The sequence below is a fragment of the Lepisosteus oculatus genome, chromosome 7, assembly GCF_040954835.1.
Source record: "Lepisosteus oculatus isolate fLepOcu1 chromosome 7, fLepOcu1.hap2, whole genome shotgun sequence".
Classification (NCBI taxonomy): Eukaryota; Metazoa; Chordata; class Actinopteri; order Semionotiformes; family Lepisosteidae; genus Lepisosteus; species Lepisosteus oculatus.
Genome location: NC_090702.1, coordinates 44,238,069 through 44,263,405, shown reverse-complemented (window position 1 = coordinate 44,263,405; position 25,337 = coordinate 44,238,069). Strand labels below are relative to the sequence as shown.

At 36.5% G+C, this 25,337-nt stretch overlaps 1 protein-coding gene across 3 annotated transcripts in view; it reads left to right on the top strand.

The window, feature by feature from the left end:
* Positions 1–25,337, top strand: part of plxna4 (plexin A4) — a 341,756-nt gene that overhangs the window by 188,051 nt on the left and 128,368 nt on the right. For all 3 annotated transcript variants that reach the window (XM_015352424.2, XM_069192541.1, XM_069192542.1), the window contains one exon: positions 7,490–7,590. In XM_015352424.2, the coding sequence (XP_015207910.2) occupies positions 7,490–7,590 (101 nt within the window). The remainder of the gene's footprint in view (positions 1–7,489; positions 7,591–25,337) is intronic.

Genomic DNA, 25,337 nt, shown 5'->3' with positions numbered 1-25,337 from the left:
AGATAAAAGAAATTGACATAATTACATTTTAGCTACTGTTTGTGTATGAATATCGTACAAGTTCATATGTATTTACTAAACAGTTACTATGCAAATATTCAGTAATATGAGACACAATGAAATTGACAAGAACATCAAATAAACATAAGCCCTTCTTACAGCAATATGTTGAATATGTTTTTTAAAAAAGAAGCTCTAGAATATTATATAAATATATAGCATAGAATATTATTACTGATAAAGTAATAGGGGTGGCTAGTGCTGGTATGTATTGTTCATGATGTACAGTAGTGCTCAATAGTCTTTTAATTACTGTTAAAACAAGATCGGAAGCTTCATGGATCCAATGTGTGACCTGTCCCTTGTGAGCAGATATTCACAACTAGTAAAACTGCTCAGCATTCATCACTCATTATTGTAAATGTATCCTTAAAAGAATATGTACATCACACAATTGTGTTGTATCTGAAACATTTCCGCAGTTTCAATGATAATAAATCAATGACATCTAGAGTATGAGTACTCCCGTGTGGTACTGAGAGAAACAGAGTGTTCTTCTGTTGGAGATTTTCATAAATCACTAATATCATATTACATTGCGAAAAGAGCAAATTGAAGAATACACATTCATGACACTATTGCACTTGTAATTGTGTGATAACGCCTTTGTTTTAGATGTTTAGGTTTAATTAATTTCTCAAATGGGTTTAAGTGGTGAAGATTTGTTTTCATTTATCTTCATTTTTACTTTTCATTTCCTTTCTTTATAATGTATATAACCCTTTTAAGTTAATAGCTTTGCAATTTTTACTCTTTAATTCATTTCTAACTAACCTAGCAAGTTGGTCTGTACATGTATCTTTAATTTAACATCAAAATGCCTAATCTACTGAATACTAATGTTAAAGTGGAAACGTTTAAAAGTTAAATATGAGTGAGATGAGTGGTCGAACAGCCAGCCTTTCCACTTAAATTGTGTATTTATTGATTTAAGTGGTGACGTTTTCAGAATGCTTATAATGAGAGAGTGAGAGAGCTGCTGCAGTCCAACCTACAGGTGTGCTTTAGGCAACAGTCACTAAATGAATTACAATTTAGCACCATCAAAATGCACAGTAACTGTGAAGGCAGCAGAATCAAATCCTCGTAAGAAGGAATTGATGCGTGTTAGACTTTTTAGCTGAATTTGATTTGAAAGCCACATGTGATGCATGTTCAGTTAGCATCAGTCACTTACAGTTGGTTCTGAATCTCAGTTTTACATAGGATAGGTGATAGCACAAGCTATTGGTGAACAATGCAATGCTCTGTTTTCCCAGCATTAAGGCTAGAACCTCTTCCCCTACTCGCTCCTTAGTTTGTTCTTCATCTGCATGTATTTTAGTAATTTATTAATAAACAAATGATTAAAAATGCAATGAGAAACAGCTTAATTTTAATTAAAGACAAGGGAGCTTTCAGTTTTAAGTGAATGTGTCAAAAAATGCCAAATGTATATTAATTGCTGCCGGGAATCCTTGAAGGAAAAATAATTAATTCCAACATCTGGCAATACCTTGAGGTTCTAGATGGGATGCAATTTTAGTTCATTTATTATTATAATTTCGCTGCCTTTCAAATATGTGGTTTCCAGCTCAAGAGCATCAGAAATGAATGTGTCTTCTTTTCTGTTTGCTGAACAATGGCACAGAGATTGAAAAATGTTAAAGCTTTTCTAGAGGAAACCCTTAGGAGTTCACAAGTGAAACTTTATCAGCTGTTGACATCTGTAAACGTTGTAAGAGAAGCCCTTAAATGTAACCTTGATTGAATAAATTGAAATTAATTCTTAGAATTGTTTTATTACTATATACTGTACTGTATGTACTGTATATTTCATTATTTAAAAAACATGAAATGGAAAATTGAACTGTAGGTAAAACTCTAACTTACTGTAAATATTAATTGCTTTTCACTTGATGAAGGGTGTTAAAATATACCTAGGTTTTGAAGCGCTTTTGAAATGGCATCTCAGTTTCAGCATAAACTTTAAGTGGAATTAATTTATTCTCTGTTTGAGGCATTATTTCAGCATTCACCAATAAGTTTATGTTAAGTGTAAAAGGGACTTACAGGGGAACTGGTCACAGGGTACATTCTGATGGCTTTTATCGCACTTCCATCGCACAAAAAGCAGAATATTATTCTAGATACGTTTTTGCTTATTTTTATTTAAACATGTAATTTCAACAAAATGTCACCCTCTTGTTTTCTTGAATTTAGTTATACGAAATATGACTTTGCTCTTTGTCATGCTATTATGATTACAGAATATCTTTATTAGATTTTTTTAAAGTGAGAGATATCACCCCATTCATAACACATTCTGCTGTTTTATGTTTTTTGTTCCTACTGTAGTTGATTGGAGGTATGAATGAATCTGGAGGGCTCTGTAATTGATCAATACCCAGTGTGCCCAAGTCACTGTGCCCAGTGTGCCTCAGACCATAGACATATTCCAATTGGACATAATTGATGTTGTCATATGTGATATCTTACCCATATACTATGCTAATAGAATATAGAATACTAAATTTTAATTATATTCCATTTTATGATGTTGAAGGTATAAGTCATTGTAATATTATGTTTTCTAAAAAAATGCATCTGTTCCTTCAGATTTGATATAGGTGTTGAAAATACTATTATTGGTGTGCTGTTTTTAGATAATCCTAAATTCCTGCATGTTTGCTGTCCTAGCACCCAACTTTCTACAAGAAAGTATTTTGACCTGTTTTCAGTTAGAGAAGCTAATATTAACTGTGCATACAGTGCAGCTTTCTTAAGCAATAAACCCTTACTTTGCACTTTCACACAGGTGTTCAGAAAGAAAAATGCATTTTTCATAGGACTACTGTAGAGAAATGCTTGGACTAAAAACTATTTTTAAATGTTCCTGCTCACATACAATGACTTACCTTTTCTTTAATTAGTGGCATCTTTAAAAAGCAGAACAAAATGAATACAGTATACGTAATGGTAAAGCATGCTACCCGCTCCAGATGCAATGCTGTTAACACTGCATCAAAGTTTTCAGCTTATAGATCTTGGCCAGGATTCTTTTAAAGTTAATATTCCTTCTATTCTGGATGGAATCTTATCCCGGCAAGAAAAGGATGCAAGGGAGGATATACCCTGGATGGGATGCCAGTCCATAGCGGGACACACATAGACACAGACATGCTCATATTCGCCATGGGTCAATTTTCCCACATGCCTTTGGAATGTGGAGCACCCTGAGAAAACCCAGGCCAACATGTGAAGAACATACAACCTCCATACAGATAATACCCCAGGAATTGAACCCAAGACCAAGTGCACCCAGCGCTGCAAGACAGCAATGCTAATGACCAAGCACCACCGTGCCTCCCTGGGTGGAATCTAGTTGGTATTAATAGGACTAAAATAGAAATATCACAGTTATGTACAGTATCAATTAGTATGGTATTGTGTGTGAATAAATATTGATAAGCAAAGCTTTGAGTTGACATGATTACTTGTGAAAGGCGGCAAGGTGTCCTCTAAGATACTTGTATTGAAAGGCTAGGACTTTTATCTGGCACTTCATGCTTGAGAAAGCAAAGATATTGAGTGCCCTTTTAGACGACAAATTAATTAGCAATCACAGCAGTATTCAGGTATAGGCAGGCAGAAGCGGCCTCACTGAACAATTATTCAGCCACTTAAACAATATGTGTGGTGTGCTGTTGGGGTTGGTTTAACCCTTTGGAGATGTAAAATTCTGTGTTGCTTTGTTAGCTTTGCGAGAATGGTGTCCTTTCGCATTGAGCCATTTTGATATGTGCTGTAGTTTCACTAACAATTACAGCTTTTTTAGAGATGCTTTGCTTTTTAATCTGGAAGTAACATCTTTTTTAAATATAGATGAAAAGAAAGAACACACAGTTATATGTGTAGGTGGAGAAGGGTTGAACATTGCATTGCATAGTGTTCTGGACTGCCCCTATTGCGTTCAAACATGTAATTAACTTCATGCCTGGATGCTGTAGGTGAATGGTGGATTACTGATTACTCTGACATACAGCAGGAGATAGATGGCACAGAAATGATTTTCAGGATTCTGACACCTACATGATATAAATCTTTCTGTGTTGAGGTGTTCATTTGTTAATGCCGATGTAGTATATTTAACCTATTTTATGCTCTCCCTCCCTTTTTATTTGCTGCTTTCAAGTACACAAAGAAAATAAAAAGATAAGAAGCACCACCATATACGTTTCTATTTAAATTGATCACTTGCACTGATTTAGTCCACAGTACCATTAAATCCTATTTAAGTGTGAAACTAAATACAGATGCCTAAATGATGAGTTTCTGTTGTCTACAGATCATACCGTGTTTAAGTGATGGCAGAGAAGAAAACAGCATGCCTATGTGGGCACTGTATTTTGTGTTGAATGTGTATTAAAATATGTTGGTGTATGTATTGTCTTTGCCTTTTAAATGAGGCTTTGAATGGCAGAGTAGTGCATAAAATGAAAGGAAAGGCACAATGATTTAGAATTTTACACCTCAGTGGTGCAACAGAGTCTCTGGTAAATAAAGAACATCCCTGCACTCTTCCGTACTTCATGAATCTGCTAGGACCTGAGATAACAATCACCCCCTGAAACCCTGACTGTGTACTCCTTTGCTTCTCTGGGAATGGTATTTTCACAAGACAGGCACCACTGCTGCTATTCCAGTGCTGTGGTAATATTTTCCATCTAAAAATAGCAGGTATACAGGAGAGCTCTGATGTGTGCCATTGTAGTGGCTCTTATTTCACCTAAGTCTATCCAGACGTGGTAAAGAAAAAGTAAATAAAATGCATGAGTCAGAAGTGCACGACGTTAATGTTTTTGTGAGGTAATTACAGCCTAAAATGCATCATTACAGGTTGCATTACCTCTCGTGGAAAAGATCTAGAGCACATTTCGAAAGTGCACGACTGTGCCTGTTAATAGAAATGATGGTAATAGCTTTATTTTAGGAGTTAACATGAGATCAAAAGTGCCCTGGTAAACTGCTAAAATATCTTAACTCTTAAAAAGCAAAGTTGAGGAAGCAATTTCATTCTGTCAAAACCTGTTGTTTTAAAAAAGCAGTTTGATTTATAACTACCTTGGTAGTGCAGGCGTACTGATTTAGTCCTCACTGGTTCCTCGAGATAAAAACCTGCAAAAACACATACAGTAACTAGGTCATCATCTGCTGCCTTTCTGGGCCCTATGGGTCCCTTGTTTAATGTGCAGATCTTTTTGTTTAAAAATCATTCCACTGTTCATTTTATTTCATATCATTGGAATCATTCTATTTATACAAGATCTGTTATCCAATTGAGAGTGTCACTTTCTGAATATTGATAATATACTGTATATGCATTTTATTAACTACATAGAACAGGTCCTCCTTATTCACGGTGGACATGTTTCTGTACTGTCCGCAGATAATGGAAAATGTGTATACTTACAGCCCAGATTTCTGTTACAAAAAGAATATAAAAATGAGCATAAAGCACTTACTGTGTCCATTAATGTTCAGGAAGTTGTGTTTGGACAACAATACTATAGCTGAATATGCATGTCAACAGAGACAGGAGAATCCAATGGTGTGCAAGGTTTGAACTAGAAATGTTCTAGAAATGCCAAGAATGCCTCTTAGACCAGGCATGGCCTGACGTCTAAAGTACAGAACACAATGGATGGAGAAACAATGGGTGGGGAGGAGGGGTTGTGCTGTACACCAGCATTGTGGATTAAATTATTTTGAATGGTGACAATATGAGCATCTGTTCATGTCTGTCCTAGCTTTGTTATGCTGATTTGTCATAGATTTCCCAACTTTTGAGTGCTGGATATTGGATTTCCAAATACCTTAATTTAAAAGTTAAATTTAGAGAAGGAAAAAATACATTAGAACTACAGTATCACCTAGCGAATAACAAACTTAACACAACAGAAATCATTTGGAGGTCTGCCCAGAGAAACTTTTGAGATTCTCATTGTCAAAAATGATGAAAGTTATCTCATTTTTTTGACAGACACTGATAATTGTCATGTGCCACACTTTCTTTCACAGTATCTCCGGACCGTCAATAACCAGCTGTAGCTGAACAAAAAGGGTCACCACTGTAAAAGATCTGTCATTTATCACCACTACTAAAACTGACGGTCACAAAGTAATTTCTGCAGAAAAACTCCCACAGCTGAATCTCCTTCTCTGGAGGTTTCTATTATTGATATTCTAGCAAAGATCTACTAAATTATTTTACTTTTTAAAGGAATACCTGATAACTTGTTTAACTGTGAAATAGAATTTTACCTTTCACTTTCTTACAAGAACAAAATCTTAAATGTTGCATCTGATTTCCATGTTAATGACTACATTGCGGTTGTTTTCAAAATGTTTCATCTAGATGGGATGAGAAATAAGGAAGAAATAGTACTAAGTTACTGTAAGTATTAAAAAATAATAAGTAAATATTTTCTTATTTTTAAAGCTACAGTATCTGAGCTTCCCTTGATAAAGTTTAAATGAGTAGGGTTTGACAAAAGAATTGTGGCAGGAAATTTCAGTTGGTGAATAGTAAATTAAGACATTATAAGAAAATAAACTGTTTTTATGATGGAAAAATAGCACTAGAATACCACTGGACTCAATACTGACAGGTTGTGGGTTCATGTCCTCACAGCAGGGACTGCTGTTGTTCCCTTGAGTGATGCGGTGTACCCCAGTTGCTCTAGTCTACTCAGGTGTATAAGTGGGAGACCAGTGTTACTGGGGCAATCTTCGTGATGGACTGGTGTCCTCTCCAGGGGGGTGTCACATGCTTGTAAACTGCTTCACACTACAGAAACCAGAAAGAGCTCTGGTCCAATGTGCTTCTCTGTCCCTGGCATGGGCTTTAACTCCAGCAACAGCAGTTACCTAATTCCACAAAGGAACAGTCCAGTGTTCCCTGGGTCCACCTAAATTGTCTTCTGTGAAGACCCACATGTAATAACTGTAAACATACTGTGTAAACATAAAATTATGTTTAAACATAACTGTAAAAATACAAACAAACGTTAATACTTTCATATTTAGATTGTGCAAAGGCAAATGTACTGTATGAGCATTTGGTCCGGTCATTATAACCTTCACAAAATAGATGGCTGGCTCCTATGAAAACATTAGATTTTCATTGTTAGGAGGAAAAAAAAAAATTTAAAAGAAAAAAAAAACAGAGGGCACGTTGTAAATTAAATCAGAAACTTGCCGAAAGCCCTCTCCCTGTCATTCTCCTTCTCTCTCCCTGCGAGACCCAGACAGATCAGACTGTGTGAGGTTAAAACTCCGGAGGAGATTGCAGCACTTCCAAGTGTAAATGGGTTCACGGCTTCGCCGGCCTGCCGCTGACTTGAGAAGTGATGCGAAAGACTTTAATTTTCTCCTCTTCATCTCCTAGCTGACCCGGGTGCCGGTGGAGTCCTGTGGACAGTATACGACCTGCAGCGAGTGTCTGGGCTCTGGGGACCCCCACTGCGGCTGGTGTGTGCTGCACAATACGTAAGTGAAAACGGAATTGTGTGTAAGTGATTGCTCTCACTGTTTTTAGGTCATTCCGATGTTTTAAAATAATTTGTGGCGTTCTAGATTACACCACAACCCTGCATTGGACTAATCGTATAGTTAAAATATAAAGATGCACGTCGAAGATTAGCCTTTGGTGTTCATCAGTAATGCTTAACTGGTAGTAAACACTCTGTATACTGTGTATATATTTTTATTTGATTTAAATTAAAAACTATATCATACTGGTGTCACGGTGGCACAGTGGTTAGCTTTGCTGCCTTGTGGCATGGTTCAGTTCCTAGGGTGCTATCTGCTCGGAGTTTGCATGTTCTCCCTGTGGGCTTCCTCCTGGTGCTCTGGTTTCCTGCCAAAATTCAAAGACATGCTGGTAGGTTAATTGACTTTTGTAGGTTAATACTGGTAGGTTAATTGACTTCCCTTGTGTGTGTGAGAGTTTATGTGTTTGTGTCTGCGTGTCTGCCCTGCGATAGACTGGCATCCTGTCTGGGGTGTATCCCACCTTGCATCCAGTGCTTCCCTGGATAGACTCCGGGACACCGTGGCCCAGAATTGGATAAGCATTGAATAAGCTATTGAAAGTGATGATGTGATGTGACTGTTTCATCCAAGTGCAAACAATTGTTTTTTCCATTCTAAAATGGCCTTTGATTAAAAACCTTATTAGCAATTTGATCATCTATAAAAACATACTTTTGTATACTCTTTCCGTGGCAAACATTTAATTTGAGGTCATTGTGATATTGCTGAATTTGAAAAAAAAATATGATGGACGGATTGTTCAGCATTTAGCTCAAAAGCTGGAATGATTTAACTCTTGCAGTCACTATTTTTCAGAAAGGTTTGACTCGGGGGCATGTTGCTGCTCTATAGACCTGTAAAAGTAGCTTGGTCCTTGAAGGACCCTGGTGACTGTTCTGTGATCCATGGATACTTTTTGATATTAAGTTCCTGGTGAGAGGCATGGTGCCAAGGCCTAGGGATAGATTTCCACAAATCCCTGTCCTAATTTTTCAAGTAGAAATTCGATTCCATTGAGCAAGAGCCATAGAGAGCATTGATTGGTTCCCGCTAGTGTGGCAAGAAGTGGGGCTCCAGATCTCCCGTTGCCATAACGATTCTCTTTCCCACAAGCCTAGATCTATGTCTGATAGGAGAGGGCCTCAATAGGCCCAGAGAATTACTCAGTTGGTGTAAATTGAAAATTGGTAACTTGTCCTCTTCTTTGGTCTCGGGGGACTTCTTGCTAGTTTGGCCTGGCTTGTAAATTCTAGAACTGGTACAGAGGAAATGTAGTGCCCATACAGATCTGTTAGCTTGTGAAGGTCAAAGATGTAGCAACAGACCACAGCATGAAAATATAGGGGAGTTAAAAGATGAAACCTGTAAGCTCAGGAGTTGCAGTATTTCAAAGCTATGGTCCTTGTCCCTTTTATTGCTTTTCTGAAGGGCAAGAATGTAGGAGAACACAAATATTTATAGTACAAACTAATAGCTTAAAGGCACAATTGTTTCATTGTATAGTATGTTTCAATAAAAGAGTTCAAATAATAGGGGAGTGACTGAGTTATTAAAGCATCTGTGGTTTTTATTTTTTATAAAAAATAAATATACTGTATTTTAAGACCAATTGATTTATTTTTGATGTATGTTTAGCATGCTGTGCAAAGTAGGCATAATTGTTTTAGATTTACATGCAATCCAGAAATACTTACAAATGTGTTTGATCTGCAGTGACATTAAACACACAATCAAAAACATAGTATCTGTTTTACAAAGCGCTGGAAGTGAAATGTTTCTTTCTTTTAAAGAAAATTATTAAAGGAGGTTAACTTCTGCTTTTAACTTTGAGTAGCCGATGAAGAAAATAGCTGATTCTTCACCTTTCACTCTTAGTGCAAACAGTGAGCCATCTCTCCCCTGCTGTGAAGAAATTAGTATCCAGGGGCGAAGACAAAAAAAAAAGAATTGTGTTGCCCAGTGAGTGTCCGTTTGCACAGGGGGCATGAGTGGTGGATATATGAAGAGGATTAGTGTCTGGAAATTGAATAATGATGAAACAATAAATAAAACCTTCAAGCCTTTCGTTATTGGAAAGTATTCTACACATGACTGGCCTTACTTGGATTTACTTTACTTGGCCCAGTGCCGAGAGCCAGGAATAACATCTATGTCTCATCGAAGCAGGCAACTTGATATGAGATAAACAGCTCTGCCTAATTGATTGGCCCCGAGTTTACCTTTCTTAGTAAAAGTCTTCAGAATAGTTAATAGACCCCAGGTAATCCTAGACCTCTTTTTAGAAGGCAGGCCGGGGCATGTTCTTGTTCTTTTTGGCTCCTTTGTATTGTAAGATACTGCTGCATAGCAAAAGAAACAGTTCTCAACCATAATATTTTTTTCCAGCTGTACAGTCTGTGTTTTCAAAAGAATATGAAACCTACTGTGCAACAAATCAATAAAGAGAGGCTGGAAAATATAAGGCTGGAAGTCTTGTCACAGGAAATGTTAGATTGGAGTAGCTGTGTGTGTTATGAGATTCTCTCACTAGAGCCAGAGATTTGTTTCAAAATACTCCAATATCTCAACAATCACACTCCAGCCCAAACAAAAAAAAAGTGTTGGGAGCAAAATTCAGTGACCATTCCATTGGACTAAGACATCCAATTTCAAATCGATCTAAAGTCATTTATAACCCAGAAAACACAGAAAACAAATCCATTTCTCCTCTGATTTGCGACATGTGAAGGAGAGCACAGATTTCTCTGAAAATTAGTCACCAGTGTAAATATGAGCCAAGAGAGACACATCGAGAAACCTTTGACACTTTCCAGACATCTTGTGGTGAAGATGGTGAAATCAAAGTGTGTATTAGTAAAATCAGTGGTTTCACAAATCTTCAGAGCTGACCCTGTGTTGTACGGTCTTCTTTCTGTTTGACACATAATGCTTGATATAGTTTACACTTATGTATTGTTGTTTACAGGGGATACAGCTCTTAGCTACTTCTTTGGATCAAGCTCCAGGCCTGTGGCACAATTTCAGAGTGTCACATTTAGCCCCTCAGGAAAGCAGAATCAGAAAAGCTGGAACAGAATAGCATTTAACGTCATCAGGAATGTTGACACTGCCTGACCGCATGCTAGCTCTAGAGGAAAGGTCAGGGTCTCGCATGTAGCACTGACGACAGAAATCAAAGGGCCACGCCATCCATTTCAGCTTCACAATACTTATTGATTAAAACATAAAAGAAAAAAGGGCTTAGATCGCCGTTTTCAGCACCACTGTGGGAAGCAATTCTACAGGGACTGTGTGGCTAGGGGAGTATCAGTGCTGTTATTGAGTGCTACAGTTAATACAATATTGATCTTTTATAGCTGATGTTAAAGCACATCCCTCACCCACCTCTCGAAAACATAAAAATAAAAGTAAAAAATTGCTCTTTTTATTTTGGTTACCTAGCCTGAATCAGCTCCAATGTGTCCATTCTGGGAAACCGATGTGTATCGAAACGCTTGAATGTGTCATCAGTTTCTGGTAGCAGTAGCCGGTAGGTTTTAATGAGCTTACATTGTATAGATAAAAGTGGCAGGTGCAGTTTATTCATCGGGATCAGCTTTTTTTTAAGAACCAGATCCAAAAATAAAACAAACAAAAAGCTCTCGGAAACTCTTAGCTTTTTTGTCATTGTCAGAAATGGCATTACCTAGGGAATGGATTGACCAAAGAACTGTGATTGTGTCTTGAGTACTGCAATCTTGGCAAAATCCAGTTGTGTGAGAACTACTTCTGTTACCTTTTATAACTTTTTATATATATACACACATTTCCCAGTTGTTCATAATGTGGAACAATTCTTTCATTTCCCACTGCAGGATATTAGAGTGGGAACTCATAAGAACAGGAGGAGTTCAGAAACACATGTGGAGTATGTGTGGGAATATGCAGCGCTTGCACCAGCAGTCAGTCTCATATCCTCATACAGACTTTTCTCATTACTCCTCAGGGTTTATATGATTGCTTCATGCATCTCAACCAGGTCCAATAATGAACTGTCTGTTGGCTTGTACAAGACAATGTGTGCCTACTATGTAAATCTTTTCAAAAGGAACAAAACGTAGACGTTAAAACATTGAGCTGCAAAACTCTGTCTTGATATGGAATCTGCAGCTCGCAGAGAGAACATGCTGGATGCTGGAGGGGAGAAGAAGATGAACTCTACTATCTAAGAGTAGGTTTGATTAAGCACAGTTCTAAAGAGACATCTTTGAAGGTCAGCAGAATGACAAAACAATAGTTCCACAGTTGTGTCTCAGACATGACCTCTTTTGAGTGAACTGTGTGCCTTCTTAGAAATACCACTTCAAACCATACCAAAACCATTGTTAGCGTACTTGTGCTTCAGAAGTTACAGGTCTCTCAAGTGGCTGTTTTAATCATTAATCCAATTAAATACTATTGCATGTGTGACTCACTCATTGAAATGTTAGTAATAACTATTTCACTAGTAACAGTATACTTCCTGCCTTTATATTAAGTTGCTTTCTGCAATGTTTGCTGAATTAATGAAGACAAAACATATCCAGAGTATTTACAGTCTTCCTGGCCGCTCAATGACTGTGTATTAGAAAACAATGCATGACTAAAATGATATCTCAATGCAGGTTTATGGAACTGGAGCATTAATGTTCAAAAGTGCTCACAGTGGGAATGCCATGGGCTTTTATTAGTGTTGTGTGAGTGAATAAAGCAGACTAAATATTAATTAAAATTTTCTTTGAAGTCTATTTGCTTTCAGGGGTGACTTGCGTCTCAATCATACAAATGTGATTTTTAATAATGCTGTTTAAAAAATATCATCCTTAGGACTAGTTTCTCTCTGTTTCTTCATCTGAGTGACTAGATTATAATTGCAGAGCTTGATGTAAATATTGTGGGAACCTACTGTACCTTGTCTGGTGTCTTAATAGTGTTAAAAGTACATACATGCTCTTAACTGTGAATGCACACAGCTTTGATCAGTGTCTCTATGTGTCTACCATATGGCAATGTGTAGCTTGATGTAAGGAAACAACAGGGGCCAGATCTAAGCTTTGGGTACAGTAGGGGTTTCAGCTGCAACCTGTTACTGGAGGAAACTTATGTCATTGATTAACAAGCATCTGTTTGTGCTATTTTCCTAAAATGTTGTTGTGTCCTGTTGGTATTCTTTAACTTAAACTAATAATGATTTCTTATAATAACAATCTGTAGACAAAGTTTAACTTTAAAAAAAAAGTATCATATTGTATGTTCCATAACTTCATTAAGGCAAAGGTAGAAGACTGCATGGAAATCACCCTTGTATTAAAATCTCAATTCTTAATCACCGATCAGGATGCTGATACTGTATGATGTTTTTATTTTCTGGGGTGTTTATGTTCATAAAATGTGCAATGGAAAATGAATTGCAGAAAAAAGAAGCAATTACAGTATACACTTAAGGGTTTCTCTGCCGGAGGATTAATTTTCTTCAGAATTGACTTTTGAAGAAAGTGGTGCTGCACAATCAGCACTTACAGTACATGGATGCTTTCTGAATCCCCATATACGCCACGAACAGCAGTAACTGGTAAACGAAGAAGACATCTAATTTCATTAACACTAGCACCAACTTTAATTCCTTTAATGCCTTCTAACCTCAGCTCCAAGCCATATCTTAAATGTTACCTTTTCGCCACATGCTTGTCTCTCCCACATTTAGAAGGTTTTCCCCTCACAATGGATAACATGTACTGTATGCAGATATTATGATATGATGCTCTCTACAGCGTGAAATTAAGTAATTGTGTTTTATCGTCCGGCAGCCCTTACTTTAGTTGGGAGACTCAAGAGGTTTTCATCGTCGTATGGGAGAGCAACTACAGTATATGTGAGGCACTGATGATAAATAAGGTTTGCTGGTAGTATACCAGATTCAAAGCAAAGAATAAAGAATCAGTGAATAGAGGAATAGAATAGAAAGCCTCTTGCCTTATAGAAAATATTTGGATAGAACTACAAGAACATGAATATTTCAAATGAAGATTGCCAAAATGGATGATTTAGAAATTAAGCCTTTGAAATATGTGTACCTGTCTATTCTTGTAAGAAGGTTTTAGTTAAAATTTGAACTGTCTGAATAATGTCAGCTGTAGTAGTTTTCCCTCTGGACAATTATAACTGTGAAATAGGGAGAAAATGCCTTTATTCTCTTTGAATATCCATCTTGAATGTTCAGAGGTATCACTTGTAGTGTATGAAACTAGTTTAAACTCAACATGTTTTCAAAAAAATAGAAACGTCTGTGACTGCTGTAAAGTTTGGGATTTCTGCTACTTTATTTGTACATAATTGAAGTTTTAATTATACTGTAATGTGTAGTCATGAGGACAAACAGGTAAACAATATTCAGTTACCATGTGAGAAATGGGTGGCAGGGTGCTTGGATTACAAGCATTTGTGAGCATGCCTTGAGATTGTGTAAGGCTGACTTGGAGCTCAAGAGCTATCCTGTGTACTACATTGTTTCATGTTCCTGGATTGCTCTTACAGGACACTTTCAAGCCGTAGAAGAAACGTTTGAAAGTAGCTACAGCAGGACTTTCAAAAGATTATGTTCTGGATCATACAAGAGAGCCCTGTATCATCTGAGAGTGTGACTTGCATGAAATGTACATTAACACAAACTCCCTTTAGACAGTTGACTGCCTTTTGACAGACAAGGACACTTGTGATTGACAGACTGCATCACTTTGAGGAGTGTAATCGTTCACTCGAAGGACCCTGGCTTTGTCAATGTTATTTCAGTCGTTTTTAATAATGCATGTGAACACAGACTCTTGTCCTGGATCTATTTGCTCCTAGTATCCTGTTCCAGACACTCTACTTTTCTAACTGCAATAATGGAGAATGCGCGCCACATTATGTGCTTATTATCGTTATCATTACACTTAATTATACACTACATAGAAACAAAGAGATTTTCATGTGCATTCAGCCCATTCAGTCTCAAAATTCAAAGGTAAACAGCGTTGTTCTTAATGCTACGTTTCTTTCAACATACAAAATCATTGTTTAAGCCTAGCCATCTGTGCTATGTTTTCTTTATCTTCTGAGCTAAACACACATAAATAAAGGAGAGAAGCAGTAGGAGAGGGAGAGGAATGTTATTTGGTATTTCTGCAGCCTGTGCCTTTTCTAATGAGCCGTTTGCATTTGGAATCAATGAGAATTTATCACATCAGAGAACGCAAACAAGCAATTAAGACCTTCCAGAGTTTTAATTAAAAAAGACCAAAGAAAATGAGCAGCCTTTCTGGATTTCATTCCACAACTTAGGGCCAGTATTCTCATAAATAAGAGCATTGACTTCCCCTACACACACACTTACACCCCTCATTCCCCTCCTACCTCCCCATTGTATCGATTTAGCTTCTCTTTCCACCTCTTCTTAGACTAACAGCTACTCTTGGAAATCTATAAAGTGAATAAAAGCACAAAGTGAACAGTCTGCCCTTGTGGGGCTTTAGTGCACAGAAGTGAATTGGAGATGGTTAATTCAAGGTTGTAGAAGAACAGCAGATCTCTTGTATGCAGTTACGTAGTTTTTTGAGCTACAGTATGGATTCGCTTCCAAAATGATCTGTCTTTTTAGTATGCCATTTGTACAGAGGAAGGGTGAAATACATTTCTTCATGCTAGCCTTTGACCTTCTTTTGCATATGCCGTAAATGCTGAACTTTCTTAAACCCCTCCTAAAATAATTTTATTTGGCACTAATAATTATCTTATGCTGTTTTTTTTTTAAAAAACACACATCTAAATGGCTAATTGTTTGGAGGTGCTTGTTTCAGTGTGGCGGGGTTGTATACCCTGTGTGGTTGGAAAAACAAACAGCCTTTTAATTCCTTTTAATAATAACAGCAATAGAAATAATTATACTTTTCAGTAAGATATCTTGTTGCAAGACTAAAATAAACATGAAAAGAGTGAGTTTCTTACTCTGATAATATAAGAGGTGCATCTATGAACAGATTCAAATTTATACCAGAACAGCCAGAACTTGGGGTAATAACAGTACTACCTTCTTCCCACCTTTCATTAGAAACTCCAAAGTTATCAATTCAGTACACAGTATAGTATATGCTTTTGTGAATGCCGTATAAAGCATGACGGAAGGGGTTTAAGTGTCTACTATTAATATGTTTTTTAATGTGAAGCATATCTTCACATTACTATTAATATCTTGCTTCATGACTATCTTCTAGTCAAATTACCTAATTTATTTCCTGTATCTTAAATACCCACTAGATTTTTGGTTGAAGGAAATATTCACAAAAAGGTGAGCCACAAGAACCTGTCATCTGGTAACCAAGACATTCTTTCATTAATTTGAACTTTATGAGAAAAAGCACATATTATTCTAATAAAATGGGATTTAAAATAATTTATTGTCACAGTGTAGAAATCTTGGTTTCTGCTAATGAAATATAGAGAAAGAATGATCCCATTATTTGGACCTTTCCTGCAATCACACAATCCTGACTTTATTTGGAGCTTTGGAATCCAATCCTTCCTTCTTTAATTGGAATCTGTGTTGAGAAGCTCTTGGCCACAACTGTCTACTAGACAGACAGATTAATATACAGTGGCCTTGCTGATCATTAAAGCTGACATTTATCCAGGACATGAGAGAGATTGCTAAATGCAGTTTCTCTACCAAATTGTCAGACTCCTCAGTTTAATCCTGTTGTCACACATGCTTATATATATACCAAAAAAAAAAGATTTTAATCACACCTCAAAGCAGTGCTGGTTTTTTTATGGCAAACTCAGAAATAAACAAGCAGCCAAATCATTAATAGTTGTGAGTTCCCCAACTGTGCAGAGCAGTGTTGATGTACATTTGTTTATATTTTCACCTAGTCTTAATACAGTATGAAAAATCCAGTTATATCACTGAGTGCAAAGATACTGATAGCAAAGCATCACATGAGACAAACACTTTAAATAGTCACTGAATTTTTATGTTAGGTTCTGTGCTTCTAATTTCTGAAATCTGAAAGGCAGCAAGACTAATTTCAGATACTTTTCAGTTAATTTGCAATTACTGTAAGTGAGTTTACTCTTGGAGTTAGATCTCCGGTAGGTTTTCCTGATGGTTGTTCACAATCCTGAAAGGCCCTGCCAAGCCTCTCCTAATGTTTTCTGGACAATGTACATTACTCCTGCTCTGGAGTATTCCAGTGGCCTGCCATTGTATTGGGTGGCTTCCATATGAACCATGTTTGATCTTGTGTCCCCTATCCCTTTTGTGTATCCTCACATCCTCACAACATTTTACATCTGTTGCATGGTCTGTTGCTGCAAAATCTTTTTCCACTTGGTGAAACTTCAGAAGGTACTCTGATCCTTTTTTTTGGTGGCTAAATGTTTTGTCACTTACCATGTAAATATGGTATAACCATATATTCTATAAGTACAGTCATCATGTCTATTTCCCACTGGCAATTACATTACAGTTCTATTCATGTGCCAATTTGAAATGCTGTTTTTAAACCTTACATCCACTACTTTTTCCGAGAGCTATATACAGACTTTCCTGCTGAGCCTACACATTCGGTATTAATCATGTGTCATATTTTCTGAGTAATTTCAGAAATGTGCTTGATTGCTGCTATGGAAACCCACCTGAGCTTTATGAACTGATACATTTAAACATGAAAGATAAATGCCATGCTGTATTAGTACAAATTGTGTTGCAATCGATGTGTAGAGGGATCCCTTTCTGAGCCTATGCTGAATTGTATTAAAAATAGGCACTTCTCGTGCTTGGACCTGATGTTTTTGGATGACTATTTAATCAGAAGGTCATTGACAAGTGCTAAGATACTTCTACAAACTAAATGCATTGTTAATTTATTGTCAATGTGTCTCTAAGGGCTGTTGACGTTTTTAACTATCACTGCCAGGATGATTGACCTGAGTTCCTACTGCTTGTGATATCGTATAAAACTGTAGTGTTTTGCCCAGAGGGTTTGGAGCTATCCACTATAGTACCAAAGTCTGTTAAACCCAAGCCGGATCAGTATATTCATGGTTCACTTGAAAAACTATTGATCTTACAAGACTTACAAAAAAATCAAGGAAAAGGGAAGGAGAAAAGAAGAAACCAGAAAAGAAAAGTACAAAAAGTTGGAAAATGTTTAGATGCCTTCTTTTAGAGATTAAATATACCTCTATGAAACGACGTAATTTTTGTGGGACTATATGTGCGAAGCTATTCACAACACACCCAGAAAAACAAACAAAAAAGTTTAATAACAGCTTTCAGAAATCAGTACTGTAGAATTAAAAATGAAATATACTATCTCTCCTATACTGTACATATTGGATTTGTGGTTCCAGCAGATTTGTGATTCTAGACTGAGTTACTTTAGGAATTGGAACAGCTGTAGAGCTTTACTGTACCTTATGGGTTAATTATATAGAAATTAGTCAAAGATCTCATTCCCAAACAAGTTTCTTTGAAGAGGTATTGGTTAAACTCTCTCCTGGAGCAAAATAGCTCTGTTACCACCCCCCGATGACTGCTGCTGCATCCAGTTCATAATTTGCATTTGGAATATTATAACTGGGACTAACTGTGCTTTGCATAGGAATGTCTGAAAACTGAAAAACAATTCAAAGCAGTATATTGGAAACAACTACTGTACCAAAAAGTAAGAAATTCACTTGAGCTGTTTCTCAAATAGAAATGCATAAATGTAAATATGGTTTACTAAGAAACAAGCCTAATGTGGTCCTTTCCTTTATGTTGACAGTGATGTTCATTTTTTACACTATCATTAAGGAAAGGATGGACCTTTTTTTCAAATGAGCAACATCGAGCCAAAATATCTCAGTTTATCTCAACAGTTCATCCTGAGGAATGTGAAAGTTATATTGCACGCTTCTGTGGGCACCTAGCCCAACAGAGATAGGCATTGTGGAGTAAAAGAAACACCATGCTGATTGCCTGTTTTCTCCCAGCCACTGTGGCTCAGCATGGATTCAACTGCAGTCTCCAAGGTGTAGGTTCGTTCTGCTACAGTATACAGGCAGAAGCTATTACCAGATGAACCACCAGGGACAAAGAGTGCTGAATGCAGGTTTTGTTTCTGGTATTTTGGAATAACCTAAATGTTTTAAAAATCACTTATAAAGCAGAAGAGGAGTTTCACTAAGCTGAAGTTTTCATGCACCTACCCGAAAATATAATGTTGAAATGTCTGTTTGTGTTATGTTTTTATGTATTCTGATCTCAGTAACTCAAATAGAAAGTGTTTCATGCTGAGGTCCTCTTTGGAGCTATAATTCACCTCCCTGAAGGTGATTCTGTAGAAGCCACATAACACCATCTGTTTATGCTACCATTAGCAGGCATCAGTCTTGGGTTCCATAAGTCCTCGGGATCTTCTGAGCAATTGATAATTCCATTTTCCACAATTTTATTGTACCGCAGCAGAATTGTAAAGTGGTATTAAAAAAGCAGTTGGCAAGCAATATTAATCTGGGTTCCAGCCTTACAGATACAGTACATGGAGTGCCATGTAAAACCACATTTGAATCAATCAGCATAATTGCTTGTATGAAAGACAAGCTAGGGCGAATGTGTGATACTTATAATTGCATGTTGTCTCTCGAAAAGTGATTTGTTTTCATCTGCCTATAAACCCAAGCTTCTCTTGCCCTTTTGTATAAGAACAAATAAAAATTGATTATCTATTAGTGGACATTATTGAGGAAAGAAACTGCAGTAACACAGCAATCATGCAGACCAGTGAAGCTGTAATAAGAATTATAGAGACAGCGTATTTTTAATGGTTAGTAAATCTGCACTCCAAACGTTTCTATTGATAAATTTTATTTATTTTTCATAAAAAGCTCCATATGTATCGTCTTCAGTTTTCTACTTTATCCATAGATAATTGCAGTAATACCAGTAGTGAAACAAAGCAAATGTCTTTAAGGAAGTCAAAATTAAAATGTGAAATAACTATTTTAAAATAAAATACGACTATAAGCATTTATAGTTGATTTTGTCTGTTTTTTTCTAACAGAGCGTAGTTTTAAATTATTTTCAAAATTATTGAGACCAGACTAATTATAGACTGTTTATTCAGTACAATGAATAAAATGCATTTTTTTTAGATTTTTATCAAATACAATATCTTTCAAATAGGGCTTATTTTTATACAGTGTACTAATCAAAGTACATTAACATTTATATCTCCAGTGCCAGTTTTGAGTGGTTACATTTATGTACTGTATAATTCAAAGACATTTTTATGTCTTGAACTACATAGTGCTTACTTGTTAACAGAGACCGGACTCTTTCGGTTATTTGTAGTGTTCTATCAATTGTGTCTTCTCATTGAGAAAACCTTTTGGAAGATTTGAACAAATATAATTTGTTCGCTCTTTCACAGTGCCCAAGCCCAAACCTGAACCTCACGTATATTGTTACTTTTATCTGCAAAATGAAAAGCAGATTTTCTTTTAAAACCTTAGCTCTTTCAGTCGCAATTAAATTACAATAAGAAAAAGACTAAATCTAAAAAAGTATTTTATTAGTTTATGACATGGGCTTAGAGCTGCTGTAACGGGCGTATAAAAAAAAAGCTTTTAAAATATGCTAGGGTGCACCTCCGAAATGTCAGCACCCATCTGTAAGGCACCCCAGCACCCTGTGACATCTGAACCCCTGGGGGATTTACTTCGTTGCTTTTGACCGGGAACTGAAGAGGTTCACAGGTTCCGGCTTGAGGAATCTGTTTATAAAATAAAACACGTTACAATTTCCATAAGCTGTCAGGATTCTGTCTCAGAATGGTTGATGTGAACACAGCCTGCCTGTCCCAGACTGCCATCCCTATATCACCTGGATGGGCATTAACACCAAAAGAAAAGTTAGCATGTCACAACCTCTTGATGCAAGAATCAGCATCACTGAGTGAAGCCAGACTGTATCTGTTGGCTTCAACTAATTGATTCACAGCAAACAGAAGGAACGTGACCTACTGTTCCTACTATACTAATATCATGTTTAGTATACAGTATATACTATAATATACTTAACACTGTTTTATGTTTAGTGTATATACTGTACTAAAATATACTACACAAAATTTAATATAGTTCCTACTATATTAAACAAGGCACTCATGCAATTTTTGGTTTATAGACAAGTAGAAAAAAAGTGAATGAAATACAGTACTGAATTGTTAAATAAAGTAAGGTGTTAAGTTCTAAAAATCAGTTCTCGGCTTCAAGAATGTGGTATACGTCAAGCATGCCAAAATGAGCTACTAGTGGCATTGTTTTGTGCAAATGACCAGGTTTATTAATGTTTCTTACATATACCATTTGAAAATCTTTGTATCATATTACTCAGTATAGCAAAAAGGAGGGGGTACAGTAGTGTAGGGATTAGCTTAGGCAGCTGCTTAGAATAAAGGCTTTTTCTAGAGTATATTAATGGGTGTCTGATAACATAAACAGGGACCCTGCAATACAGATTATAAATCTATAAATAAGTTTATTAATTGGTAAATATAATATACAGTAGCATGAACATGTTCCATTGATCAAAATGGTGAAATCCTGTTTATAGTAGCAAAAAAGAAACGCTACTGAGAGCATGCAGTCCAATCAACTAAGGAGAGCAACAATACAGTATATTGTAAGACATATTCTTAATCTTGGCTCCAGATTGCTGTACTTTTCTCTTCATGATATTTCCTCTCAGGAATAAGTACAGTAAACTTAAGTCCTTCAGTTAAAAAAAGGAATTGTGCACTGTGGTATAACTGTGAGTAACAACTGGATTAACCATAAATGAACTGGCTGTTATTTTCTGCCTGTCATTAAAAACAGGAAATGAATGAAGAAAACCTTACCCGCAGCTCAAACCTAGCTCAAACATTGCTAAAATGTAAATTCTGACCACCATTCACCAGCTACCTACAGTATTTAATGCATGCTTAACCCTAAGTTAAATGTGAGATTGTGTTTGAAGTGTAGTTTAGAATTGCAGACATACAGTAGATGACAAATCTATTTGTTGAACAAATGTTGGTCACAGTATTAACTTCAGGCATATTGGGCCCAAATTGGGTCCAAATATTTATCTCGAATCTGGTCTTAATGGCTGATTGGAACAAGGACCTCCTGCCTGACTCTTCAATGTTATTGCATAATATAGATGCAAACAAATTGCCGCCATTTTCCTATAAAGGTTCAGTATTACAATGTCTGGAAGGGACTCAGGGAAGAATATGGAGACTTAATCTTTCTAGGTAGCTACTTGTTTCGTAGTGTGAACAGATCTACTGAAGTTGATTTTTCAGCAGAGGGTGACTCGGTATGTTGCTTTACATTGATCTGTTACGAAAAATCCTATCATTTTTCTCCATCATTGTGTCAGTTTAGAACTGCCATGTTGTTGAAAGGTGAAGTAACAAAGTGTATCACATTGAGAAAAAAACTAGTGCCTCTACTACCTTCTGTTATATTTGTTGTGTGCAAGAAAATCCTAATATTGTTTGGGAGGGAAAGCTTTATTTGGCACTGGGATCAATATATCAATATCTAGATAACATTAATGAACTGACTTACAGTATCTCCCAGAAATGAGTAAAATGTTAATACATGAAAAGGCTTAAATCAGTAGTTCTTTATGTAATTGAGCCAGATTCACAAGATTATTTAAAGGCTTAGGCTAGTGTGTTACTATCCTAGTATCACAGAAGCACACGTGAAACAGGTTTCACAAAGGTTGTTTCCTTTATTTTTTTAAGGACATTATGCCCATTCTTCTTTAGAAACCTCAGAGAATGGGAATCCAGTTTAAGGTTTGAAGTTTCCAAACCTTTCAGAAATCATTTTCCACAAGCTGCAATTGCTGTTTGGTCCAGTGATGCCTGTTAAGCTTTGCCTTAAGAAGCATTTTTTCAAGTAGTTTTTTTTTTAGAATATAATATCATAATAATTCTTTTCTTGAGGTATAGCAGCAGTGGTATCATGCAGGGCAGAATTGTTTTGAGGAAAAAAAAAACACTGGTGTCCATTTACATTCACAGTAAGGTGTGATTACTGCAGCGAGGGCTACACCTGCTAAGGTTTCAATTGCTTTCCAAAGGAAATACTGTTAACCTTTAACCCACAGATTGCCAGCTTCTTTTCAAAGAAGTAATAACATTTGGCGTTACTGGAATGATACATTCCTGAAATGACAGACAGATAAACCATTTAATATATGCTACGGGTGAAGTGTGAGGTTTGGACCAGCAGAAAAAATTGAAAAAGTCACTCAAGACATTTTTGATTTGCGAGAGATGTTGCCAAAATACAATGTAAACTATTTAGGATACGGTGCCAGTGGCCAGTGTATTTGTTTTTGCTGTTCACAAAATAAGGTGAAAAATCATTTTTTAAAGTTTGTTTCCTTTATTTTTATGCTCCGGTGTTTGGGTTATTAACCAGAATTTTTATGTTTATGTCTTTTTTTCTTATCCAGATCCTTTTTTGGATTTAGAAGAAGACTTATTAGGTTTATTATTGTGTATTATACATAACAGTCTAAATTGTGAAAAAAGAAAGATGTTGTAGTACTGAAATATCTAGAGGGAAAAGCAGTGCTATGGTTGCACTGTTTCAGCTACAACCATTTTATTATTTAGTACTTTAAAATGTGTTGAAGAAAAAAATACTAATTTCTTCTTTATTTGTTTCTCCATTTATTGCTTCTTTTACTGCTCAAGAGCTACATAGTTGTATGCTATATCAGGCCTGTAGAGAATGCGAGTGAAAAGTGTTATTTCTTCAAAACACGTTTAACCTATTATCCCTATACCAATAAATAAAAAAAAAACTTAATTTGGCGACAATGCCAGAACACATAGCATGCAATGAGTCTTCAGTGCCCTTTTCACAGACATCTTAATTAGCTCTTCTTAAGAATAGCCCATCCATTTCACAGACAGAGTCTCTCAAAGAAATTCCCCTAGACACCAGTGACTAAGGACTGTCTAAAATGCTGGGTCATACAGGTACTGTATGTTCAGAAGACTAACATGAATGGTTCTTTAAGCATTTCAATGTCTTAAGTATAGGGCCCACTTTCTTTACTCCATGATCTCTAAGCGACCCTCTCCACAGAATGTATTTACTTGTAAACAGCTCCCATGAGTCTCAGATAAAATGGCTGCATGCGGCACTGAACCAGAATCACACAATAAACCACATCAAATTAATTAACTTTCAAATGAACACAAATGTAAAGTTCATGGAGTGTCGGGCTATGGCAGCACACCAAGGTGGGGATTTATGATTTCCATATTACTGTCATGAATATATTTGAAAAGGGTTAATGCGGTTCTGCTTTCCTCTAATTTTCCACATGGATGGGTATCCTCCTGCAGTAAAGGTTCAGGCCTGAGGGTGGTCCCGCCATGCTGCTCTACTAGATTGGATAATCTCATTGGAACCACTGGGCTGAGTAATAACACCTTTGCTGACTCCTAGCTTCCATATTTAAATGACTACTGCAGAGTCAGAGTTCTGTATTCAAATGACTTTGAATCACTTAAAGGAATGTTTTTATATTTCTTTTGTACTTTGGAAAAATCGGGTCTATAGTAGTTTTTCACAACTGTGGTTCCCATCTGGCTCCTTGAGGAACAAATGTTGCTTCATATCAGACACAGCCCCTGTTTCTAACGTTATTACTCGTTGTACAAGGTTTTTATATAAAATATAATATAGATTATAGAACAAGCTGCCCGGCCATGATGTTTACGATGATACCATGGCTTCTTTCTAGAAACAGCTGCATGAGATCTTTGGAACAATTACCTACTAATAGACAAAATAATGTGGATTGGTCAAATGGCCCTTTTCTCCTCTGTAACCATAGTTATGTTCTCAAGAGCACTTAAGGGACATGTACTGTATACTACAGTGATGATTCATTTAACTGTTATCAAACATTTGGATTTAGAACAAAATCATTTTGATAAAGTTTTATCTATTTCTTTCATTATAATAAAGTTATTCCTTAAAAAAAATTAACAATTCTATCAAGAGATGAGGTGTGAAAAAGTAATGAAAATCTTTGGAGTTTATATGACGTAAGGGCATTTTTATGATCTTGTTGTTCAGCCAGTCTTTACAGTATGTCACGGATGTCGGAAAGGCATGCCGTGGAATGGCCAGGAGAGCAAAAAAGACCCTATGCATAGCGGCAAATAGGGCAACACAAAGGGTAACCCAGCTTCAGAGGGTCAGACGATGTCGGTATAAAAACCTTTGCCCTCAGGCCACAGACAGGAGTGACCTGGTCCTAGGGCAATATGTACCCTCGATGCTGAGCCAGGAGCAGATTAGACACAGGAAGTAAATAGGCTGCACAACAAGACACACCGGAAAGACATGAATAATCACAGGGAACCAGGAACAGGACAGAGAAGGAGTGCCCTCTAGATGTAGAGGATGTGACACTTTAGTTGTGGAAACAGTATATCTCAAGCAGAAAATACAGATTTTCCATTGCTTGAAATTTAAATTAAATTATGTTTCCTGGGGTCATTTTATTCTTGTATTGACAGTGCAAATTTGAAACAATAAAACCTTGCTTTAGTATCATAAGCATATTTGACACA